The sequence below is a fragment of the Nycticebus coucang genome, chromosome 12 (genome assembly GCF_027406575.1).
Source record: "Nycticebus coucang isolate mNycCou1 chromosome 12, mNycCou1.pri, whole genome shotgun sequence".
Lineage (NCBI taxonomy): Eukaryota > Metazoa > Chordata > Mammalia > Primates > Lorisidae > Nycticebus > Nycticebus coucang.
In genome coordinates, this window is record NC_069791.1 from 109,986,596 (window position 1) to 110,007,377 (window position 20,782).

General features: G+C 41.8%; 2 protein-coding genes across 6 annotated transcripts in view; one reads left to right on the top strand and one right to left on the bottom strand.

Moving 5' to 3' along the window:
- Positions 1-1,466: 1,466 nt before the first annotated feature.
- CPPED1 (calcineurin like phosphoesterase domain containing 1) overlaps positions 1,467-20,782 on the bottom strand; it is a 167,902-nt gene continuing 148,586 nt past the window's right edge. For all 5 annotated transcript variants that reach the window (XM_053555818.1, XM_053555819.1, XM_053555815.1 and 2 more), the window contains one exon: positions 1,467-3,520. In XM_053555818.1, the coding sequence (XP_053411793.1) occupies positions 3,291-3,520 (230 nt within the window). In that variant the 3' untranslated portion in view covers positions 1,467-3,290. The remainder of the gene's footprint in view (positions 3,521-20,782) is intronic.
- LOC128561498 (zinc finger protein 200-like) lies at positions 13,979-17,043 on the top strand. Its single transcript, XM_053555813.1, is given in 1 exon segment — positions 13,979-17,043. A coding segment is annotated over 1 exon segment (1,185 nt). The 5' UTR covers positions 13,979-14,144; the 3' UTR covers positions 15,330-17,043.

A 20,782-nucleotide genomic window follows, 5' to 3' on the forward strand; every position in this document is an offset into this window, starting at 1 on the left:
ATCAACCTCAGCTCCATGACCCCACCTTTTTGAGCCAAAGCACTTAAAACACACAATCAACACTCAGAACCCAGCACTTACAATCATGAGGTCTTTTATCATTTTTCATAGTATAAGGCACTTACTTTTTCTTCATATGTATACAAGTTTAAAGACAAATGAAATCCTAAGTGAATGTAATTGTAATGATCTATTATCGTGATGACACATGTGCATCTATAAAAACATTTCCTAACTTCTTTCTGAACCCCTTGCCATTGTGGAATACTGCTTTTTGGTTCCTTAAAACATGGGGAGAATTTCATGAGTCTCTTTTCTCCTTTATTTATTAGGTTTTGGGGAAGGATATTCAGTAAGTTTCATTTCCATTGCTTTTAATTATCTCCATATCCTTCCCCAAAGCCTAATGCAACAGCCCAGAGCATTTTGTATGTGTGACATGACGACAAGAGCTCCTTTGTTCATTGGGATTAAACAATTCTCACCCCCTACCCCCTGCAGGTCCTCCACTCTGGAATTGAAGCTCTCCTTGTTTACCAGCGAAGTGTCATCACATCCCCAGTCTCAAATGTGTGGCTTGTCAGTTACGTCCCTTACTGAACTCCTCCACTTATCTCCACACCTGTTGTACAGAAAAATGAGCACAAAACAAGAACACAGCAAAACACTTAAAAAAGAACATTCTAATCTCAAAACTTTTTTTTTGTGCCACGTAACAATGAACAATGGTGATGTCACCAACCTGTCATAGAATTAACTTTTGCCTTTTGTTCCTTATGAATGTACAAACTCAATTATGTGTTTGATTTCTCACAGGTTTTGCTACATTGACTAGAACTTTTTAATGAGAAAGTCTTTTAATTTAATGGACTTTTCAGTTCATTGATAACAAGTAAGTTTTTTAAGTCATTGTAGGATTACTGAATGCTGTTGTATAATGCTGTAAATGTTTCCTTGCCAGGTTACGTGTCCGCTAGGACAACTTCTGAGAAAGATAATACTACGCAGTGGTCAGAAGCTGCTGAGAAGATGAAGTGAAGTAGACTAAAACAATGCTGGTGTTCTTTTGTCAAGGGATATCACACTAGTGCATTTAATCAAAGTTGTTGCAAATTTAGATGTGGCTGAAATCTGTTTTTGCCCTACTAGAATTTCTGTTTGTTTTCTTTTCTTTTCTGTTTTTTTTTTTTTTATTAAATCATAACTGTGGGGCGGCGCCTGTGGCTCAGTGAGTAGGGCGCCGGCCCCATATGCCGAGGGTGGCGGGTTCAAACCCAGCCCTGGCCAAACTGCAACAAAAAAATAGCCAGGCGTTGTGGCGGGTGCCTGTAGTCCCAGCTGCTTGGGAGGCTGAGGCAAGAGAATCGCGTAAGCCCAAGAGTTAGAGGTTGCTGTGAGCCGTGTGACTCCACGGCACTCTACCTGAGGGTGGTACAGTGAGACTCTGTCTCTACAAAAAAAAAAAAAAATCATAACTGTGTACAATAATGCAATCATGAGGTACAATGTGCTGGTTCCATATACAGTCTGAAATATTTTCACCAAACTGGTTAACATAGCCTTCATAGCATTTTCTTAATTATTGTGTTCAAATCCTTATACTCTTCACTTAGTAAACTTCACCTGCACCCTTCCAAGATGCACTCTAGGTGTGGATTCATCAATCGCCTTCCCTCCACCCTACCTCCCCTTCCCCTCCCTTGCTCCCTTCCCCGTATTCTTGTACTGAGATTGGGTTGTACTCTTCATATGAAAGCCATAAATTAGTTTCATATTAGGGCTGAGTACATTGGGTACTTTTTCTTCCATTCTTTGGATACCTTGCTAAGAAGAATATTTTTCAGCTCCATCCACGTAAACATGAAGGAGGTATCGTCTCCATCTTTCTTTACGGCTGCATAATATTCCATGGTGTACAATTTTAATGCAATCCCTATTAAAGCTCCATTGTCATATTTTAAAGATCTCGAAAAAATAATACATCGTTTTATATGGAATCAGAAAAAAACCTCAAATAGCCAAGACATTACTCAGAAATAAAAACAAAGCAGGAGGAATTACGCTACCAGACCTCAGACTATACTATAAATCAATAGTGATCAAAACAGCATGGTACTGGTACAAAAACAGAGAGGTAGATATATAGAACAGAATAGAGAACCAAGAGATGAACCCAGCTACTTACCGTCATTTGATATTTGACAAGCCAATTAAAAACATTCAGTGGGGAAAAGATTCCCTATTTAACAAATGGTGCTGGGTGAACTGGCTGGCGATCTGTAGAAGACTGAAACTGGCCCCACACCTTTCACCTTTAACTAAGATAGACTCTCACTGGATTAAAGTTAAACTTAAGACATGAAACTATAAAAATACTAGAAGAAAGTGCAGGGAAAACTCTTGTTTTCTTTTGAGAACACTGCATAAATTCCCACTCTTTCTGTCAAAGTAGACACAGTTAAGTGTCTTGTAATTGGAGGGGCATTCCCATCCCACAAAACCACCCATCTGTGGTGTTGCCATGGTGCCCAAATGTGAACGTGAGCCAACTCAAAATACGCTTCCAAGCAGTGGTGTGGTTAGTACTTTAGGGTCTTGTTTTCGGTCTCTTGGACGAGATTTTCATAAATGACCAATTTATTGTGTAAAGGTGACTCTTCCAGGCACCAGGAAGGCATTTTCCAGACCTGACTTGTATCAAGTGTGTTGTGTTCCTGTCATCAGCGACAATAGAAGTCTCAGAATTTAATAGCAAATGTTGGCTACTGACTGACCTCCTTGTTAAAACAAGTCTACATGGCTCTGGTAATGGGAGAGATGGCTGTTTGTTTTGTTAGGATGGAAAGGAGATGACCTTTGCTTTGCCTAGCATTTCTAGAATCATGACCACAATTTAGTACAATCAGACACAGTTTGTTTAAGGAATTATCAAAGCTCACACTAGGATTTGAGGTTGGAATTGAGGTCCATGGGTAGACATTCATCATATTCTACCAGAAAACAATGCAATTCAAATGCAGAGTTGAGAAACACACCATTAGGAGAATTTATTCAAACATCTGTGCAGAGACAGTTCAATACACAGTATCATTAAAAAAAAACATTATTTCCAGAGTGCAGTTCTATTTTGAATATAATTCAAGATAGGACCTAGCTGTTGGATTTATATAAAAGGACATTAATTTACCAGCTTGCCTGGTATGCTTTTATATTTCACAAGGGATTGTATGCCAGCTATTTCTGGCAAAATAAAAAACAGTGGAAGTGAAAAGTGAACAGAGCATAAGGAATCACTTTTTCTTCAACAAATCCATCAGATCGTCTTCTATGCCTTTCTCACTCAGCTCATCTAGACTGTAGTACCTGTGAACTATCTTCTCAGCAGTGACCACCACAACACGGAGCCCATGGGCATCTCTGCCCAGCTGACATCCGATGGCTGATGACACCACCATGTCCAGGTCCTGGTAGGTGCCCCCGGCGTTCCTGTGGTAGTGGCCTGAGAACACGGCTCTGATACCTGCAGGGAGGGAAAAAGACATTTGGGGAGTGAGGATTTTCATGTAGGTGAGTGGGGAGCTCCTGTGTTTTATTCTGTGAACAATCATACATTAAATATATTATAATATACCGTTCAATCCTTGTATAATAAACACAAAGGCAGCCCATGTGCCATCTAGAAACTCTTCATGGATAATTCACACACACAATATATCATTTACATGTTTGCCGTGACTCATAGAAGATAGCACTCAGGACGCAAGGAAGGACGCTAAGACGCAAGGGGACTAGGCCCATATAAACATCTACATGATGGAAGCTATTATTTTTATCTATTAAAAATAGTGTTTGTGGAGTTCTAATCAAGATTACTGAACATGTGTGACATCTGATGTATCTCACCTGCTCCAAACTTACAGCTATGATAGATAAAATGGCAAAAACAAAACAAAACAAAATTAAAAAACCCCAAGGACAGGCCCCAAAAGAAATTAAATAGCTCTACAGGCCAGAATCAAAACAGAATAGTAAAGTAATGAGTAGAAGCAAAATGCTGCCACGAGTGATGCTCTTAGAACGTCACAGAGAGGCAAGGATACAGCCCAGCTTCCCGTCTGTCTCAGGACGAGCACGCGCATCTGTTCAGGGAAGGAGAGGGCAAGCAGGGCCACTGTCCGCTGCCTGGGGCTGTGGCAGCAGTGTGCTGGGAAACATTTAACAAGTTATTCAAAAAACAGAGCTGATTTGTAATGTTTACTCATTTCCATGGTGTAAATACTTCCATCATGGCTTATTCTGAGTTGCCAGTGTGATGTCATTGAGCTGGACCCAGAAAGAGACGCCCAGTAAAGCACCATTAGATAGTGTTTCCCACATAATGATATAGAAGCTGTCACTAGGAGGGGCGACTCGCGCTGGCAACTCCAGCACTTTGGGAAGCTGAGGAAGAGGCTGCTCGAAGCCAGGGGTGTGACACCAGGGGCAGCAGGTGTGGGCTGTGTGTGGTGCCCTCCTTTCAAAGAGCACAGTGTAAAGAGGAGGAGAAAAATAAAAAAGAACATCTTTACAGGGAAGATATTGGGCAAACATCTATAGTATAAGTCATGTTGACGGTTTGTCCTCTTGATATGACTGCAAGGAAAATGGTACTTCATGGCTAAGGCAGGAGAATCGCCTAAGCCCAGGAGTTGGAGGTTGCTGTGACCGGTGACGCCACGGCACTCTACCGAGGGCCATGGAGTGAGACTCTGTCTCTAGAAAAAAATAAAATAAAAAAGAAAGAAAGAAAATGGGACTTCACCTCTGAGGTCTTCCTCCCCCAAATCCATCACCTGAGTCTAATCATGAGGAAAACGTGAGACAAATTCCAGCAGAGAGACATCCTATAAAATATCTGACCCGGCACCCTCAAAACTGTCACAGCCAAGAGGAGCTTAAGGGAGATTAGGATGACTAATTGTAAATTTTCTAGATTTTTAAAAGTAAACTGTTAATTTTAGAACAATTTTAGATTTACAGAAAAATTATGAGGATAATACAGAGAATTTCTATTTACCCCACCTCCAGTTTCCCCCATTTATTAACATCTTATATCAGGAAGGTGCATTTGTTACAGGTGAGAACCAGCATCGATAGGTTATTATTAACTAAAGTCTATAATTTAATTAGACTTAAATTAATTAATTAGAAAACTAATTCTCTTAGTTTTCTCTCACATCCTTTTTTGTATTCCAGGATCTGAATAATTTTTACCAGTTCCACTCTGAGGAACGAGGAAGGAAACAGGGATTGAGAATGATGATAAAGATAGACCAAGGAGAAAGAAGAGGGGAGAGGAAGAGCAAAGCCAGGAAGCAAATACGGTGAGTGGGATTCTGGGACTACAGCAGGAGCTGCCGAGCTGGAAGCTCACCATGGGCAGGGGCTGCGCAGCGAGGGGTGCAAAGGAAGAAGGTGGGGAGGAACACCACAGCTCACGCAGCACAAGGACGCTGCTGTGCATGATGACACACACGTCACGGAAGTCACATGACCTTAGAATACCATGTATGTACTGTACCTTTTCTGTGTTTAGACACTCAGCATTATGTTAGTTAGCTGGTATTCAGTACAGCACCACCCTGTGCAGGCTTGCAGCCTAGGAGCAACAGCACAGGTGCGCAGCAGGTCTGTGTAAGCTCACTTCACAATGTGCAAGCACGTGACAAAATCGCCCAGGGATGCGTTTCTCGGGACATAACCCTGTCCTCCGCCATCACCAAAGATTACAATGCAAACAGATGTAACTCATTGCAGGGGGCAACCTGCCGATACTGTCTCACATTTTATGGTACATTCCCCTTGACCCAGCAAAACTGTATTGGTAGAAATACATCCTTTAGAAATCCCCAGAGAAGAACCCCAAGAACCCTGTGTTGTAGCTGCGGGCGTGGATATATGGCACAATATTAACTGAGTCACTGTGAGTAATGTTTATGATGGGAGATTAGTTAAATGGCATTACATACATTTGAAAAAAGAGGCAGATTTACATTTACCGCCATTGAAAGTCACCAAATATATTAAGAATTTACAGTGAGCTGCAAAAAGAAGCCCATGTGATCCTCTGTGTGCCACATGATGTTTCCTTAATAGGGTGTGTGTGAGCAGGGCATCGCTCTCTCCCTGTTAATATTACTGTAGTGTATGTTTCTATAATGATCATGAACTGATGTAGTGATCGGGAACAAAACATCAAGGTGATGTGAACAGGGTAGGGGTGGCAGTGTGCCAGATGGACTGAGGGATGTGGGCACCACAGCAGGCCTGAGCTGTGTGGTTTGCAGGCTGCAGCAGGAACTGATGGGTCCTAGCCACAGAGGAAGAACTGATCAGCTCTGATTGTGCAAAGGGGCCATGGGAATGACTTCTTCCTTTGCAGCCTTCCCATGGGTTGAAGGCTTAAAGCTTGCTTGAATAGGAGCTTGTGCAATGAACCCTGACTGGGGAAGCTCCACGTGGCTGGATAGAAAGTGCTTAGCATTATTATTTTTTTTGCATGCTAAATTATGTTTGTGAATTTTGGCTCTTTATGCCTAACTCATAGCAGCAAACTGTACTATTTTGCCCAGCACTTTTCAAAGGCACACACATTAAGCGTAATTAGCTGTAAAAACTCATTTACGTCTAAATTTCATGCCCCATTGATTGGCATTTGCAGAGATAGGAACAATGATGGTGATTGTTCAAATTCCGAGGGGACCTTCTGCCTTTTCTGGCCAGAGAGATGTCTCCTCCAGGCCAATGAGGAACTTGATATTTTGGGGTCCTGAGAAATGAAGCAATGACCATGGTGATAGGTTTACAAAGGGATGGTCAGGAGGGGGTGGTGTCAAAGTTTGTTTCAAAAGTAGGAAGACATGAGTAGCTTCATCCTCTAGGTTCTGGTGCTGAATTCAAGGCTCTGGGATGTCCTTGGCTGGCCCAGTGAAAACTGAAACACAAGGGATACGATGCTGAGTTGGAGAATGAGGGAGTTACTTGTTGGGTTGGACCCAGATCCAGAAGGAGCCTGGTATTTGGTTGTGAGAATTTCTGAGTATATTTCTCAGCTCCCGGGAAGGCCAGGAGTTTTGAACCCTGAATAGGTTTTCCTCTTCCTGCTGCAAGTAATGGCAACCAAGGAGGCAGAGTGGAACAAGGATGGGTCTTGAACAGTCTCGTCAGGGACAGTCTGTGCCACTGGCCCACGCAGTACTTCCTATGTTCCATCTCACTGAATTCTCCCAGTGCACCTGTCCTAGGGACTTGCATCATCCTCATTTTATAGATGAGAAAAACAGAGGCCCAGAGAAGTTAAGAAACAAATGCAAGGCTACACAGCTAGACCACAGGGTAGCCAGGATCAGAGCTCGGGTACTTGGCTGTCAGAACCTTTGTGAGTTCCCATTTGTGCATTTGTAAGACAAATAAAGATGATGCCTGTCTCATGGCCAGGTGAAGTCTGGAGGGGGGCATGGACGTCAGTAATAAACTGGTCACTCTCCCAGGAGGCTAGGTCCAGGGCAGGCCAGCTGTCACTGCTGGAGCAGGGCACAGACACAGCACAGTAGCCTCACTCTACAATGTGTTCCGCCCACGTTTCAATCCTGTCCCTTTCATGCTGACCGGCTGCAAGGACTTGTAAGAAGTTTTATCTGTCCAGGCTTCCTATTAGCTTTGATAGGGAAGCATTGATTCACAACTCAATGGAGGGAAGGGATGTATTAATAAATCACTATTTCCCCGACGGGGGATCGATTTCAGGGGTGTTTTCACGAGTTGTGCAGGATTTTCGTTCCACTGTGCATCAGTCACCTGTGGCAGATGCGCCTCTGTGGTACCTTAATCGAGTATTACACATAGACTCTCTTTGAATTATGAACTGCTGTAAGGAGATGACAAGCAGTTTAAATTACTTTTTAAATTACTGCCAGAGATTTCCCACCAAAGACAGCCACTGCATCAACAGGGTGACTTCCACGGGGCCGGCGTCGTGTCTCTCACGGTATCGAGTCATGAGGATACTATAAAAGTTATTTTTAAGTTGTCTTGATCCAAATCCACTTCAAATTAACCAAAGGACTGCAATACGATCTCTATATAGTTCAATATTCAAATATTGGAAACTTGCTTCAGATCAATCAGGAAATTGGGACGCAACCCAGTACAATTCTCATACTGTGATATTGAAAACTGACTTCCCTAATGTCTTTGTGACTTAGTCCTGGAAAGTCTAAACAAGTTCTATTTGGACTGCATTTATCACTCCCCCGCTCCCGATAGGGTATCACTGTGTCGCCCAGGCAGGAAACCTCAAACCCCTGGGCTCAAGTGAGCCTTCTGCTGCAGCCTCCCAAGTAGCTAGGGCTTCAGAGGTGGATCACTACACCTGGATGATTTTTTAATTGTTTGTAGAGACCAAGTCTTGCTAGTTTGTGCAGGCTGGTCTTGAACTCCTGGTCTCAAGTGATCCTCCTACCTCGGCCTCCCTCAGTGCTGGGATGACGAACGTGAGCCACACTGCCTGGCCAACATTTACTTTTATCCTGCGAGAGGACACATTTATGAAAAAGCCATGCATCTTTCTACACTGCCAGCTTTAACACTGACACATGTGCTGTAAATCATCATTCACACTCAATTTATTCTGTCTCAGTGGTAGAGAAAAAGTGTGACTCATTAAAAAGAGAGAGAGAGAGAAGGAAAGTTAAAAAAAGATTGGTTATGAATGTACAGAAAACAAGTATAAATAATCCTTCCTGCAGGTAAAGCATTTCCTCAGCAGGCAGCCAAGGTGCAGGCTTTGAGACAGAAATCCTGGCCAGTGGTGGCCACAAGGCAAAGGAGAGACAAGATGTTTCTGAAGTGGGCCTGGAAGGTGCAGGCTGCAAATATGAAGCTGTGGTTAAGCCCTACCTGGCTCATTCGGGAAGCAGTTCTTCACTATTAAATTAGGGTTTTTGAGCTGGCCATTTGGGAACTCTAGATTCCAGTATGTCACCAGTATGTATCCTTCCCAGTGCAGAAATGTCTGTGGTCCAGGACTGCTGGGGGCTGTGGAGAAAGGAAGACATCTGTCCCATGCTCTCTGGGTATGACAGGAGGCTGTTCCTCCAGTCGATTTAAGGCAATAAATGTTTGCTGAGGTCTTTCTTGGTTTCAGGTGTCTCTGGAATGTGAAACCATCCCTAGCAATCACGAGCTCAAGGTCTACAGCCAGGAGGTAATGGAAAGAGCTATTCAAAACGAAATGCAGAGTGACAACATGATTTAGCAGTGTTTTATTTACTGAACGTCTCCTGTGAGCTTCACTTAAACCATCACCTCACAGCCTCATAGGGACCCTCACAAGGAAGGTATTATCCCCTTTTACAGATGAGAGAATGAGGCACAGAGAGGTTAAGTGAGTTGCCTGGGGTCACACAGCTAGGATATGTATCTGGACCCAGCTGATTCAGAAGCACATGCTCTACCATCTTAGAAGCACAAAGTGTCAAAGATCATGGTGCTACAGGTTCTGCAAAAAGGCTTCCTAGCTGGGCATGGTGGCTCATGCCTATAATCCTAGCACTTTGGAAGGCTGAGATGGGTAGACTGCCTGAGCTCAGGAGATCATGACCAGCCTGAGCAAGAGTGAGACCACATCTGTACTAAAAATAGAAAAACTAGCCAGATGCCTGTAGTCCCAGCTACTTGGGAGGCTGAGGTAAGAGAATCACTTGAGCCCAAGAGCCTGAGGTTGCTGTGAGCTATGATGCCTCCACACTCTACCCAGAGTGACTGAGTGAGACTCTGTCTCAAAAAAAAATAAATTAAAAAAAAAAAGAAAGAAAGAAAAGAAAACAAGAAGAAGGTGGCTTCCAGGAGGGGGTGGCTTTGACCTAACCCTCTCAACCCCTGTAGTTCTCTGTTCACATCTGACCTGAAGTCTGAAGGGGAATTATATGATGATGGTAACAAAAACAATAGTTTTTGTGGAGTGTTCACTATCTGCCTTGACATTGTTTGAGGTCAGTGTTTTGCAAACTTTTTTTATCTTATGGCACACTTGAACCTATAATTAAACTTCCATGACACACTTAAATTATGTTGATCAAAAAAAGTGAAAAAACACTTACTGTGCTTTGACCTTCTTTTGAAAGTAATTTTAATAATAATCTTTAAAATTTTTGCAGCACACAAGTTGAGAATTACTAGTCTAGGCACTTCACACTTTTCTTTTATTATTAAATCATAGCTGTGTACATTAATGCCATCATGGGGCACCATACACTGGTTTTATACACCGTTTGACACATTTTTATCACACTGGTTAACATAGCTTTCCTGGCACTTTACTTATTAAGACATTTATATTCTACATTTACTAAGTTTCACATGTACACTTGTAAGATGCACCGCATCCTCTGTCCATCCTTCCTCCCCTCCTTCCCCCTCTCCTCCCTCTCACCCTTCCCCATATTCTTAAGTTATAACAGGGCTTTCATATGAAAGCCATAAATTAGTTTCATACTAGGGCTGAGTACATTGGATACTTTTTCTTCCATTCTTGAGATATTTACTAAGAAGAATATGTTCCAGCTCCATCCATGTAAACATGAAGGAGGTAAAGTCTCCATCTTTCTTTAAGGCTGCATAATATTCCACGGTGTACATACCGTTTCCCTGAAAATAAGACATCCTCTGAAAATAAGACCCACTTACAGGAAAGATAAGACGTCCCCTGGAAATAAGGCCTAGTGCATCTTTGGGAGCACACCTTAAAATAAGACACTGTCTTATTTTCGGGAAAACAGGGTATACCACAATTTATTAATCCATTCATGGATCGATGGGCACTTGGGCTTTTTCCATGACTTAGCAATTATGAATTGGGCTGCAATAAACATCTTTGTTATAATGTGATTTTTGGTCTTCTGGGTATGTACCTAATAGAGGAATTACAGGATTGAATGGCAGATCTCTAAGTGTTTTCCAAACATCTTTCCAAAAGGAATGTATTAATTTGCATTCCCACCAGCAGTGTAGAAGTGTTCCCTTTTCTCCACATCCACGCCAAAATCTCTGGTCTTGGGATTTTGTGATATGGGCTAACCTTACTGGAGTTAGATGATATCTCAAAGTAGTTTTGATTTGCATTTCTTTGATGATTAAGGATGATGAGCATTATTTCATATGTCTTAGGCCATGAGCCTGTCTTCTTCAGAGAAGTTTCTCTTCAAGTCTCTTGCCCAGCCTGAGATGGGATCACTTGTTCTTTTCTTGCTTATACATTTGAGTTCTCTGTGAATTCTGGATTAAACCTTTGTCGGAGACATAACCTGCAAATATCTTCTCCCATTCTGAGAGCTGTCTGCTTGCTTTACTTACTGTGTTCTTGGCTGTGCAGAAGCTTTTTAGTTTGATCAGGTCCCAGAAGTGTATTTTTGAAGCTGCTTCAATTGCCCGGGGGGGTCCTCTTCATAAAATACTCGCCCAGACGGATTTCTTCAAGGGTTTTTCCTGCACTCTCTTCTGGTATTTTTATAGTTTCATGTCTTAAGTTTAAATCTTTAATCCAGTGCGAGTCTATCTTAGTTAATGGTGAAAGGTGTGGGTCGAGTTTCAGTCTTCTACAGGTTGCCAGCCAGTTCACCCAGCACCATTTGTTAAATAGGGAATCTTTTCCCCCACTGAATGTTTTTAATTGGCTTGTCAAAGATCAAATAACGGTAAGTAGCTGGGTTGATCTCTTGGTTCTCTCTTCTGTTCCAGACATCTACCTCTGTTTTGAGCAAGTACCATGCTGTTTTGATCACTATCAATTTATAGTATAGACTGATGTCCGGTAGCAGGATTCCTCCTGCTTTATTTTTATTTCTGAGTAATGTCTTGGCTATTCGAGTTTTTTTCTGATTCCATATAAAACGAAGTATTATTTTTTCAAGATCTTTAAAGTATGACAGTGGAGCTTTAATAGGGATTGCATTAAAATTGTATATTGTTTTGGGTAATATGGACATTTTAACACTGTTGATTCATCCCAGCCATGAGCATGGTATGTTTTTCCATTTGTTAACATTTTCAGCTATTTCTTTTCTTAAGAGTTTCATAGTTCTCTTAATAGAGATCTTTCGCGTCCTTTTAGATAAACTCCCAAATATTTCATCTTCTTTGGCACTACTGTGAATGGAATAGAGTCCTTAACTGTTTTTTCAACTTGACTATTGTTGGTATAGATAAAGGGTACCGATTTATGAATGTTGATTTTGTAACCTGAGACGCTGCTGTATTCTTTGATCACTTCTAAGAGTTTCGTAGTATGGTGTTTTCCAGATATACAATCATATCATCTGTGAAGAGTGAAAGTTTGATCACTTCTGACCCTATATGGATACCCTTGATCGCCTTTTCTTCCCTAATTACGATGGCTAAAACTTCCATTACAATGTTAAAGAGCAGTGGAGACAATGGGCAGACTTGTCTGGCACCTGATCTGAGTGGAAATGATTTCAATTTAACTCCATTCAATATGATATTGGCTATGGCTTTGCTATAGATGGCCTCTATCAGTTTAAGAAATGTCCCTTCTATACCAATTTTCATAAGTGTTCTTTTTTGACAGAGTCTCACTGTACCGCCCTTGGGTAGAGTGCTGTGGCGTCACACGGCTCACAGCAACCTCTAACTCTTGGGCTTAAGCGATTCTCTTGTCTCAGCCTCCCGAGCAGCTGGGACCATAGGCGCCCACCACAACGCCCAGCTATTTTTTTGTTGCAGTTTGGCCGGGGCTGGATTTTGAACCCGCCACCCTTGGCATATGGGGCTGGCGCCCTACTCACTGAGCCACAGGCGCTGCCCTTTCATAAGTGTTCTGATTATAAATGGATGCTGGATATTATCAAAAGCTTTTTCTGCATCAATTGAGAGAATCATATGGTCTTTGTTTTTTAATTTGTTTATGTGCTGAATTATATTTGTAGATTTACATATATTGAACCAGCCTTGAGACCCTGGAAAAAAACCGACTTGGTCATGATGTATAATTTGTTTGATGTGTTGCTGGATTCTGTTTGTTAGGATCTTGTAGAATATTTTTGCATCTATATTCATTAGTGATATTTGTCTATAATTTTCTTTTCTCGTTGGGTCTTTTCCTGGTTTGGGGATCAGGGTGATGTTTGCTTCATAGAACGCATTGGGTAGTATACCTTCTTTTTCTATATTTTGGAACAGGTTGAGTAATATAGGTACCAGATCCTCTTTAAAGGTTTGGTAGAATTCTGACGTGAAGCCATCTGGTCCCAGGCTTTTCTTTTTAGGGAGATTTCATATGATTGATGCTATTTCAGAACTTGATATTGGCCTGTTCAACATTTCCACTTGATTCTGGCTAAGTCTTGGAAGATGATGTGCTTCCAAGTATTGGTCAATTTCCTTCAGATTTCATATTTCTGAGAATAAAGTTTCTTGTAGTATTCATTAAGGACTTTTGAACTTCTGAGGAGTCTGTTGTTATTTTGTCTTTGTCATTTCTGATTGATGAAATTAGAGATTTTACTCTTTTTTTCCTGGTTAGGTTAGCCAAAGGTTTATCTATTTTATTGACTTTTTGAAAAAACCAACTTTTTCATTTATCGATCTGTTGTATAATTCTTTTGTTTTCAATTTCATTTAATTCTGCTCTAATTTTGGTTCTTTTCTTCTACTGGGTTTGGGATTGGAATGTTCTTCCTTTTCCACTTGCTTGAGATATCCCATTAAGTTGTTACCTTCCTCTCTTTCTGTTCTCTTGAGGAAGGCTTGCAGTGCTACATAAATTTCCCTCTTAGGACTGCCTTTGCAGTATCACAGAGGTTCTGATAATTCATGTCTTGATTGTCGTTTTGTTCCAAAAATTTGGCAATTTCCTTCTTAATCTCATCTATGAACAGCTATCATTCAGCATAAGGTTATTTAACTTCCATGTTTTTGGCCGGCGTTCTGTGAGGACACTCCGAAGGGTGAGGGGCGGGCTTGGCCCTCCGGTGTCTAGCTTTTCGTTTTCTCCCGGAGCCTGGCTTGACTATTTGGCATATTTCTTTCAGTAAAACGTGGTTCTGGATACCCCCAGAAACGAGTGTGGACTGTAGTTTCAAAGTATTATGACTGCAAAAGTGGTTCCTAGGCCCCCAAAGCCAAAGCAGTCCTTTATACTGAGAGTTCCACCAGATTCCAAGCTGGGCCAAGACCTACTTCGAGATGCTACTAGTGGGCCCAAGACCATCCACCAGCTAGTTCTGGAGCACTTTCTTACTTTCTTGCCTAAGCCAAGCCTGGCCCAGCCCAGTCAGAAAGTCAAGGAGACCTTGGTTATCATGAAAGATGTGAGCTCAAGCCTTCAGAACAGAGTGCATCCTCGTTCCTTAGTGAAGCTCCTTCCCAGAGAAGGAGTCCAGCAGCAACAGGAGATACCTTCTCGATGTTGGAAAGCTGACCCTGATGAGCCAGTTGTGTTTGAAGACTTGAACATATTTCACTCCCAAGAAGAATGTGTGAGCTTGGATCCTGGTCAACAACCTACCTCAGAGAAGGAAGATGATAATGATGTGGGGGAGATGATGTTACTGGTCAATGACAGTAATCCTGGGGATGATGATTTTCAGAAAGAATGTGTGGAGAATGGAGATAGTGGAGAAAAGTCTTTAGATTGTGATGAAATGGATTGTTCCTTGGTCTCTGAGCAACCTCTAGACTGCCAAGAAGAAGAAAGACTGAATACATCTGTTTCAAAGAAAAGGAAAATGAGAAATCTTTTAGTTACCATTGAAAATGATACTCCACTAGAAGAACTTTCAAAATATGTGGATATCAGTGTTATTGCACTTACTCGAAATCGGAGAACAAGGAGATGGTACACTTGTCCACTCTGTGGGAAGCAGTTTAATGAAAGTTCTTACCTTATTTCCCACCAGCGGACTCATACTGGAGAAAAACCCTATGACTGTAGTCACTGTGGGAAAAGCTTCAATCATAAAACAAACCTCAATAAACATGAGTGAATCCATACAGGAGAGAAACCTTATTCCTGTTCTCAGTGTGGGAAAAACTTCCGTCAGAATTCTCATCGGAGTCGCCATGAAGGAATCCACATAAGGGAGAAGATATTTAAGTGTCCAGAATGTGGGAAAACCTTCCCCCAAAATGAAGAATTTGTGCTTCATCTGCAGAGTCATGAGGCTGAGAGGCCATCTGGTTGTAAAAAATGTGGGAGAAGATTTGGTAGGTTGTCAAACTGTACCCGGCATGAGAAAACCCACTCAAAATGTGAGACTCGAAAGCAGAAGTGATGTTAGGAAAGGTCTTATGGTCCTATCTGAACCTGAAAAGTTTCATAAGGAATTCTGAATTCCCAGGCTGCCCAAAAAAATACAGATATGTGAAAACCTCATAATAGTCAAAATTGGGTAAATACCAATCTTGGTTGAAACCTCAGACTATTAGAAAATTCACAGGGAAAGAAACATCTTCAAGGGCTATACCTCAGCATCTAGTCTTTTTGACCTAAGGAACTTTCTTTTGTGACATTGTGCAAGAATGTACAAATCACAGATCCCTACCCCCAAGAAAGACTTTGAATATGAGTTTGGAGGCTGTTTACTTGCAAGGTGAACAGAGTGACTCTTACCTACTGAAAGTATATCCATCTTCCCTTTCCCATGGGAATTTATAATTGAGAAATACTTGAGTTCCTTATCTGGAACTGTGTTCTCTTGAAAGAACCAAACTACTGATTTGTTAAGCCAGTAGATTCTAACGGCAATTCACATATTCCTCTCAGAAATACCTATTAAGTCTTTTTTTTTTTTTTTGTAGAGACAGAGTCTCACTGTACCGCCCTCGGGTAGAGTGCCGTGGCATCACATGGCTCACAGCAACCCCCAACTCTTGGGCTTATGTGATTCTCCTGCCTCAGCCACCCGAGCAGCTGGGACTACAGGCACCCGCCACAACGCCCGGCTATTTATTAAGTCTTGAATGTTGAAAGGAATTGTTTGCTTTGGAATACAGGAAAATACAGCAATTGAATGTCTCACTTTTATTTGTATGTGGTCTAAACTAATGATCAATTTCAATAACATAATTTGTGGTGAAAATTGACTTTTATAGAAATTCTTTTTATAACATAATTTAAAGGTGTTCACTGTTCTTACTATATTTGTTCACCTGTTAATCTCAAACAGCTGTCTCATGCCTCTCCTTGCTGAAAGAAGTTTGGTGCATCCAGCCCCACTACTAGAAAAGCTCTTCAGAATTTTGTTCCTCTGCTGAGCGTGGATCTCACATGCTGGGAAGGAAGCTCAAAGAGTTTGGAGAGGAGGGGCAGACCTGGAGACAAGAAAAAGTTGCTTGGATCCATGTCTGGTCATTGACTTTACCATAAGTTTAAGTGCCCTCTACATAGTCATCAGACCCTTGAGAATGAGGTGGTCACTACCTCATAAGGCAAAATGTTGTGTATTTACAAATTAAATCTCCAGTGGTTAGCTCATATTGCCTCCAAGAGACATAATGCCATGTGTCTTCATCATAGTGGACTTTTGTTAGTCTTTGGCCTCCTGATAACTCAGACCTTCCTGTCTTCTCTGCCTAGAGGCAAGGCCAGCAGTGCCTTTATGGGACCAATCCTATGGTATGACTTAGGGACTCAATCAGTTTTACTTGTTTTAAGTTTCCCAAAGTTTTACATTGGTATTTTGATTGAATGGATTAATTCTATAAACTATTTGGGAAAAATTAACTGCAGATTTTGTTTCCATCTAGAAACATGCCTTTCCTTTTATTAGAGTCTTATATTCCTGAGTGATTTTTTTTAATTATCTTCACCTAAGTTCTAAACAATTTTGTTATTGTAAATAGCTTTTTCCATTATATTTTTCTAGTTATTGCTCTACATAGGAAAGTTATTTTTAATTATATATTTGTATAACAAGCCACCTCACTGAATGTTCTTAATTTCCAATAATTTCTTGGTTTATTAGTTCTGTTTGTGGTAAAATTATATCATCCACAAATAATAAAAAAAAAAAACAAAAATAAAAACAAAACTTCCAAGTTTTTGTATGAGTATGCAGATTCCTGTTGTTACTGAGTTCAACTTTTATTCCATCGTGGTCTGAGAAGATGCAAGGAATAATTTCTATTCCTTTAAATTTACTGAGGTTAGAATTGTGAACTAAGATGTGATGGATTTTGTAGTATGTTCTGTGGGCTGATGAGAAGTATGTGTATTCAGTTTTGTTGGGATAAAATGTTCTGTAGATGTCTGCTAAATCCAAATGTTGGTTGGTTAGGTTTAAATCTAAAATTTATTTGCTCAGCTTCTTCTTGGAGGATCTATCCAACACTGACAAAAGGAGTGTTGAAATCTCCAACTATTATGGAGCTGGAAGAAATCAAGTTGCTAATGTCTTTTAGAGTTTGTCTTATAAATTGAGGCGCATTCTGGTTGGGTGCATAAATGTTAATAATTGAAATCTCATCATATTGAGTATTACCCTTCACAAATATGAAGTGACCATTCTTATCCTTCCTTACTTTTGTTGGTTTAAAGCCTATTGTGTCTGCAAATAGAATTGCGACACCTGCTTTTTTCTGATTACCATTTGCCTGAAATATGGACGACCATCCTTTCACCCTGAGTCTATATTTATCTTTTAAGGTAAGACGTGATTCTTGTATGCAGCAAATATCTGGCCTGAGTTTTTGTATCCACTCAGCCAACCCGTGCCTCTTTAGAGGACGGTTTAAGCCATTCACATTAATGGAGAATGTTGATAAGTCTGGTAAAATTTTGGGTATTGAGTTTTTCAAAAGTCTAGGGGACATTTTTAATCCTTTTGCGACTGTGGAAGTTGGAGTTTGATCAAAAGTTTCTGAGTGAGTTTACTTTTGTGGTAGAGGATTGGGCTGGTCATTATGACGGATAGGTCTGAGAATATCCTGAAGAGCTGGTTTAGTTATGGCAAATTTCTTCAACGTATCAATGTCATTAAAGTATTTAATTTCTCCATCATAAATGAAACTCAGTTTAGCTGGATACAGGATCCGGGGTTGAAAGTTATTTTGTTGTAGGAGATTAAAAGTCAATGACCACCCTCTTCTGGCTTGAAAATTTTCAGCAGAGAGATCTGCAGTCATTCTAATATTCTTCTCTTTGTAGGTAATGGATTTCTTACATTTGGCTGCTTTCGAATGTTCTCCTTCATATTAACATTAGTGAAGTTAATTATGATATGCCTAGGGCATATCTTATTCAGGTTGAGTCGTGCTGGGGTTCTGAAACTGTCTGCTATCTGAATTTCAGAATCTCTTGGCATGTCTGGAAAATTCTCTTTCATAATTTCATGGAGAAGAGCCTCTGTGCCTTGCGAAGCCACTTCATCGCTTTCAGGGATTCCAATGAGGTGGATATTAGCCTTCTTTGAATTATCCCAGAGCTCTAGGTGAGAATGATCTGTTTTTGCTCTCCATTTCTCTTCCTCTTTGAGAGTTTGGGAGTGTTCAAAAGCTTTGTCTTCAATGTCAGAAATCCTTTCTTCTGCTTGCTCCACTCTGTTACTGAGGGATTCTACTGTATTTTTCAGATCTTTGAGGGCTGCAAATTCTTGCTTCAGTGTGTCAAAATCTTTGGTGGTTTTGTCTTTAAATTCATTGAATTCTTGAGACAAGTTTTGAATTTCTCCTCAAATTTCGAATTCCAGATTTTGAATTGCTCCTTAAATTTCTGATTCCACATTTTTCTCCATTGTATTAATAGTGTTTGCAATCCAAATTCTGAATTCGATTTCTGACTTCTCAGCCAGCTGTTTATGAATGGGATCTTCAGTTACATCTGCCATATTTTTCCTTGGGGGGGTTGATCTATTCCGGTTATTCATGTTACCAGAGTTTTTCCGCTGATTCTGCCCCATGATTATTTTACACCGTTTGACTTTTCTCCTGGAGCTTTGCCAAGGACCCATATAGTGCTACGGCCTGAGAAACTGGGAACCTGTTTGGTTTGGTGGGCCTAAGTGGCTCTGTCTTGTTTTCATTTGTTCTCTGTCTGACCCTTGTGAAACAGTTACTCTGGGTTAAAGTCTCAGCTGTGGAGAAATACCAGCAATTCAGTCACCCCACCTCCCACAGGTAACAATTGGAAAGGAAAAATCCAACCTTCCTACAACCACACACCCAGGGCACCACTTGGATAGTGTTTGGGCAATTGGTTCAGTTCATAAAGTCCAAATCAGTTGTCTCAGTCAGCACCTGTGGGAGAGTTCAAAAGGTCTCTGGCAACTAATCGCAGGGTTCTGCTGACAACTCAAATATGACTTGCTCTGGTGCTCCATGAAGTAAGGAGGACCCACCCAGCAAATAGATTAGTTTGGGAAGGTTGATGCCACCTTCCCCTCTTTTTACCTCTGTCACACCCAGTCACTGATAGCCCCGCAGGGCTGTGACCCAGCTGTCTCCAGTGAGCAGATACTCCAGGGATTTGCACCTGCATGAATCACAAAAGGAGATCTATGTCTGCTCAGCCAGGCCACTGTTCTCTGCCACTATCTGGCAAAGGAAGGTGAGGCCTGACCTTGGGAGGCTGGGGCTGTTCACTCAGTTCCAGCCCTGCCCCTGATTGATGTTACTGACAAAACAACTTTGCGGGAATTTGTTTCTGTTCCTGCTAAATTCCCCTGCAGAAGAGAAAATGTTTTGAGTTCCCAGCACCTGTGCCTCAGGCCCTGTCTGTGCTGCTGTATAGTCTCAGCTGTAGTTTGTATTCGCAGCACGGTTATCTGTCAGTTCCAGCCTCTGCCTGCCCTCCAGCTAATGGTCCCCTGGGGCTGGGTGTGTCTTGGGCTCAGTAAAGCGGTCCTCTGGGTTAGCCCCACCGTGGGAATCTCCTAGCTCTGCGTGTGCATTTTCTAGTCCCTGCCCTCCACCCAGGCCACTACCGCCTCAGGCAAACTCTTTACTCACGGGGCCTGCATTTCCATCCCAGATCTGTTCTGCACTGGTTGCCACCTGAGAAGATGCCCGGCCTCCCTGGTTGCCCAGAGAGACAGGGTGTGTGACTTTGGACTATCCGGGGTGAGCCCTATTATTACCAAAAACGGCTGCTGCTCTGCGCCTTGGGGCACCGCTGCACCGGCGTGGTTCCCTCTCATCCGACTGTCCTGTAGTCACTCCTGTGCCGCAGAATCAGCACTGACCAGCTGCAGTCCAGGCGCTGTCCACACCCATAGAGAAATCACCCAAGAATCTGGACTCCTGGGGGATAGGCCTCCAGACCTCAGTGTGAGAATGGAGAGGAGTGCTGGGAGTTCAGAATTGCAGGTAGAGAATATATACAGTTTTACACAGTTTTATGCCTGGCAGGAGAGCGCCATGGCATCCTAGTAAGGGAAGTAGGTCCAGTTTTTAGAGGGTCTTTCCTGTGGAGTATAATGGGAGGACTTTTGAACTCTGTTCGTTTGTCTGTGGGGTACTCTGAGTCATTCTCATGGGGGAGGGGACTCCTGTCTGCTTGGTGATGGATTTTGTACCTTTTGTTTGTATCTTTGGGGTCGCAGCTCGCCTCAGCAGGGTTGATGTGCATTCTTCAACCTTCTCTCTTGGTGCAACTCTAATCCACCAGGTTACTTGCTAAATTTTTGTCCTTTAACTCTCCTTTTGGACGGGAGCCTCTGTGGAAAGCTGGCTTCAGTCAGCCATCTTGTCTCCGCCCCCTCACTTCACACATTTTATAATCCCCACAATT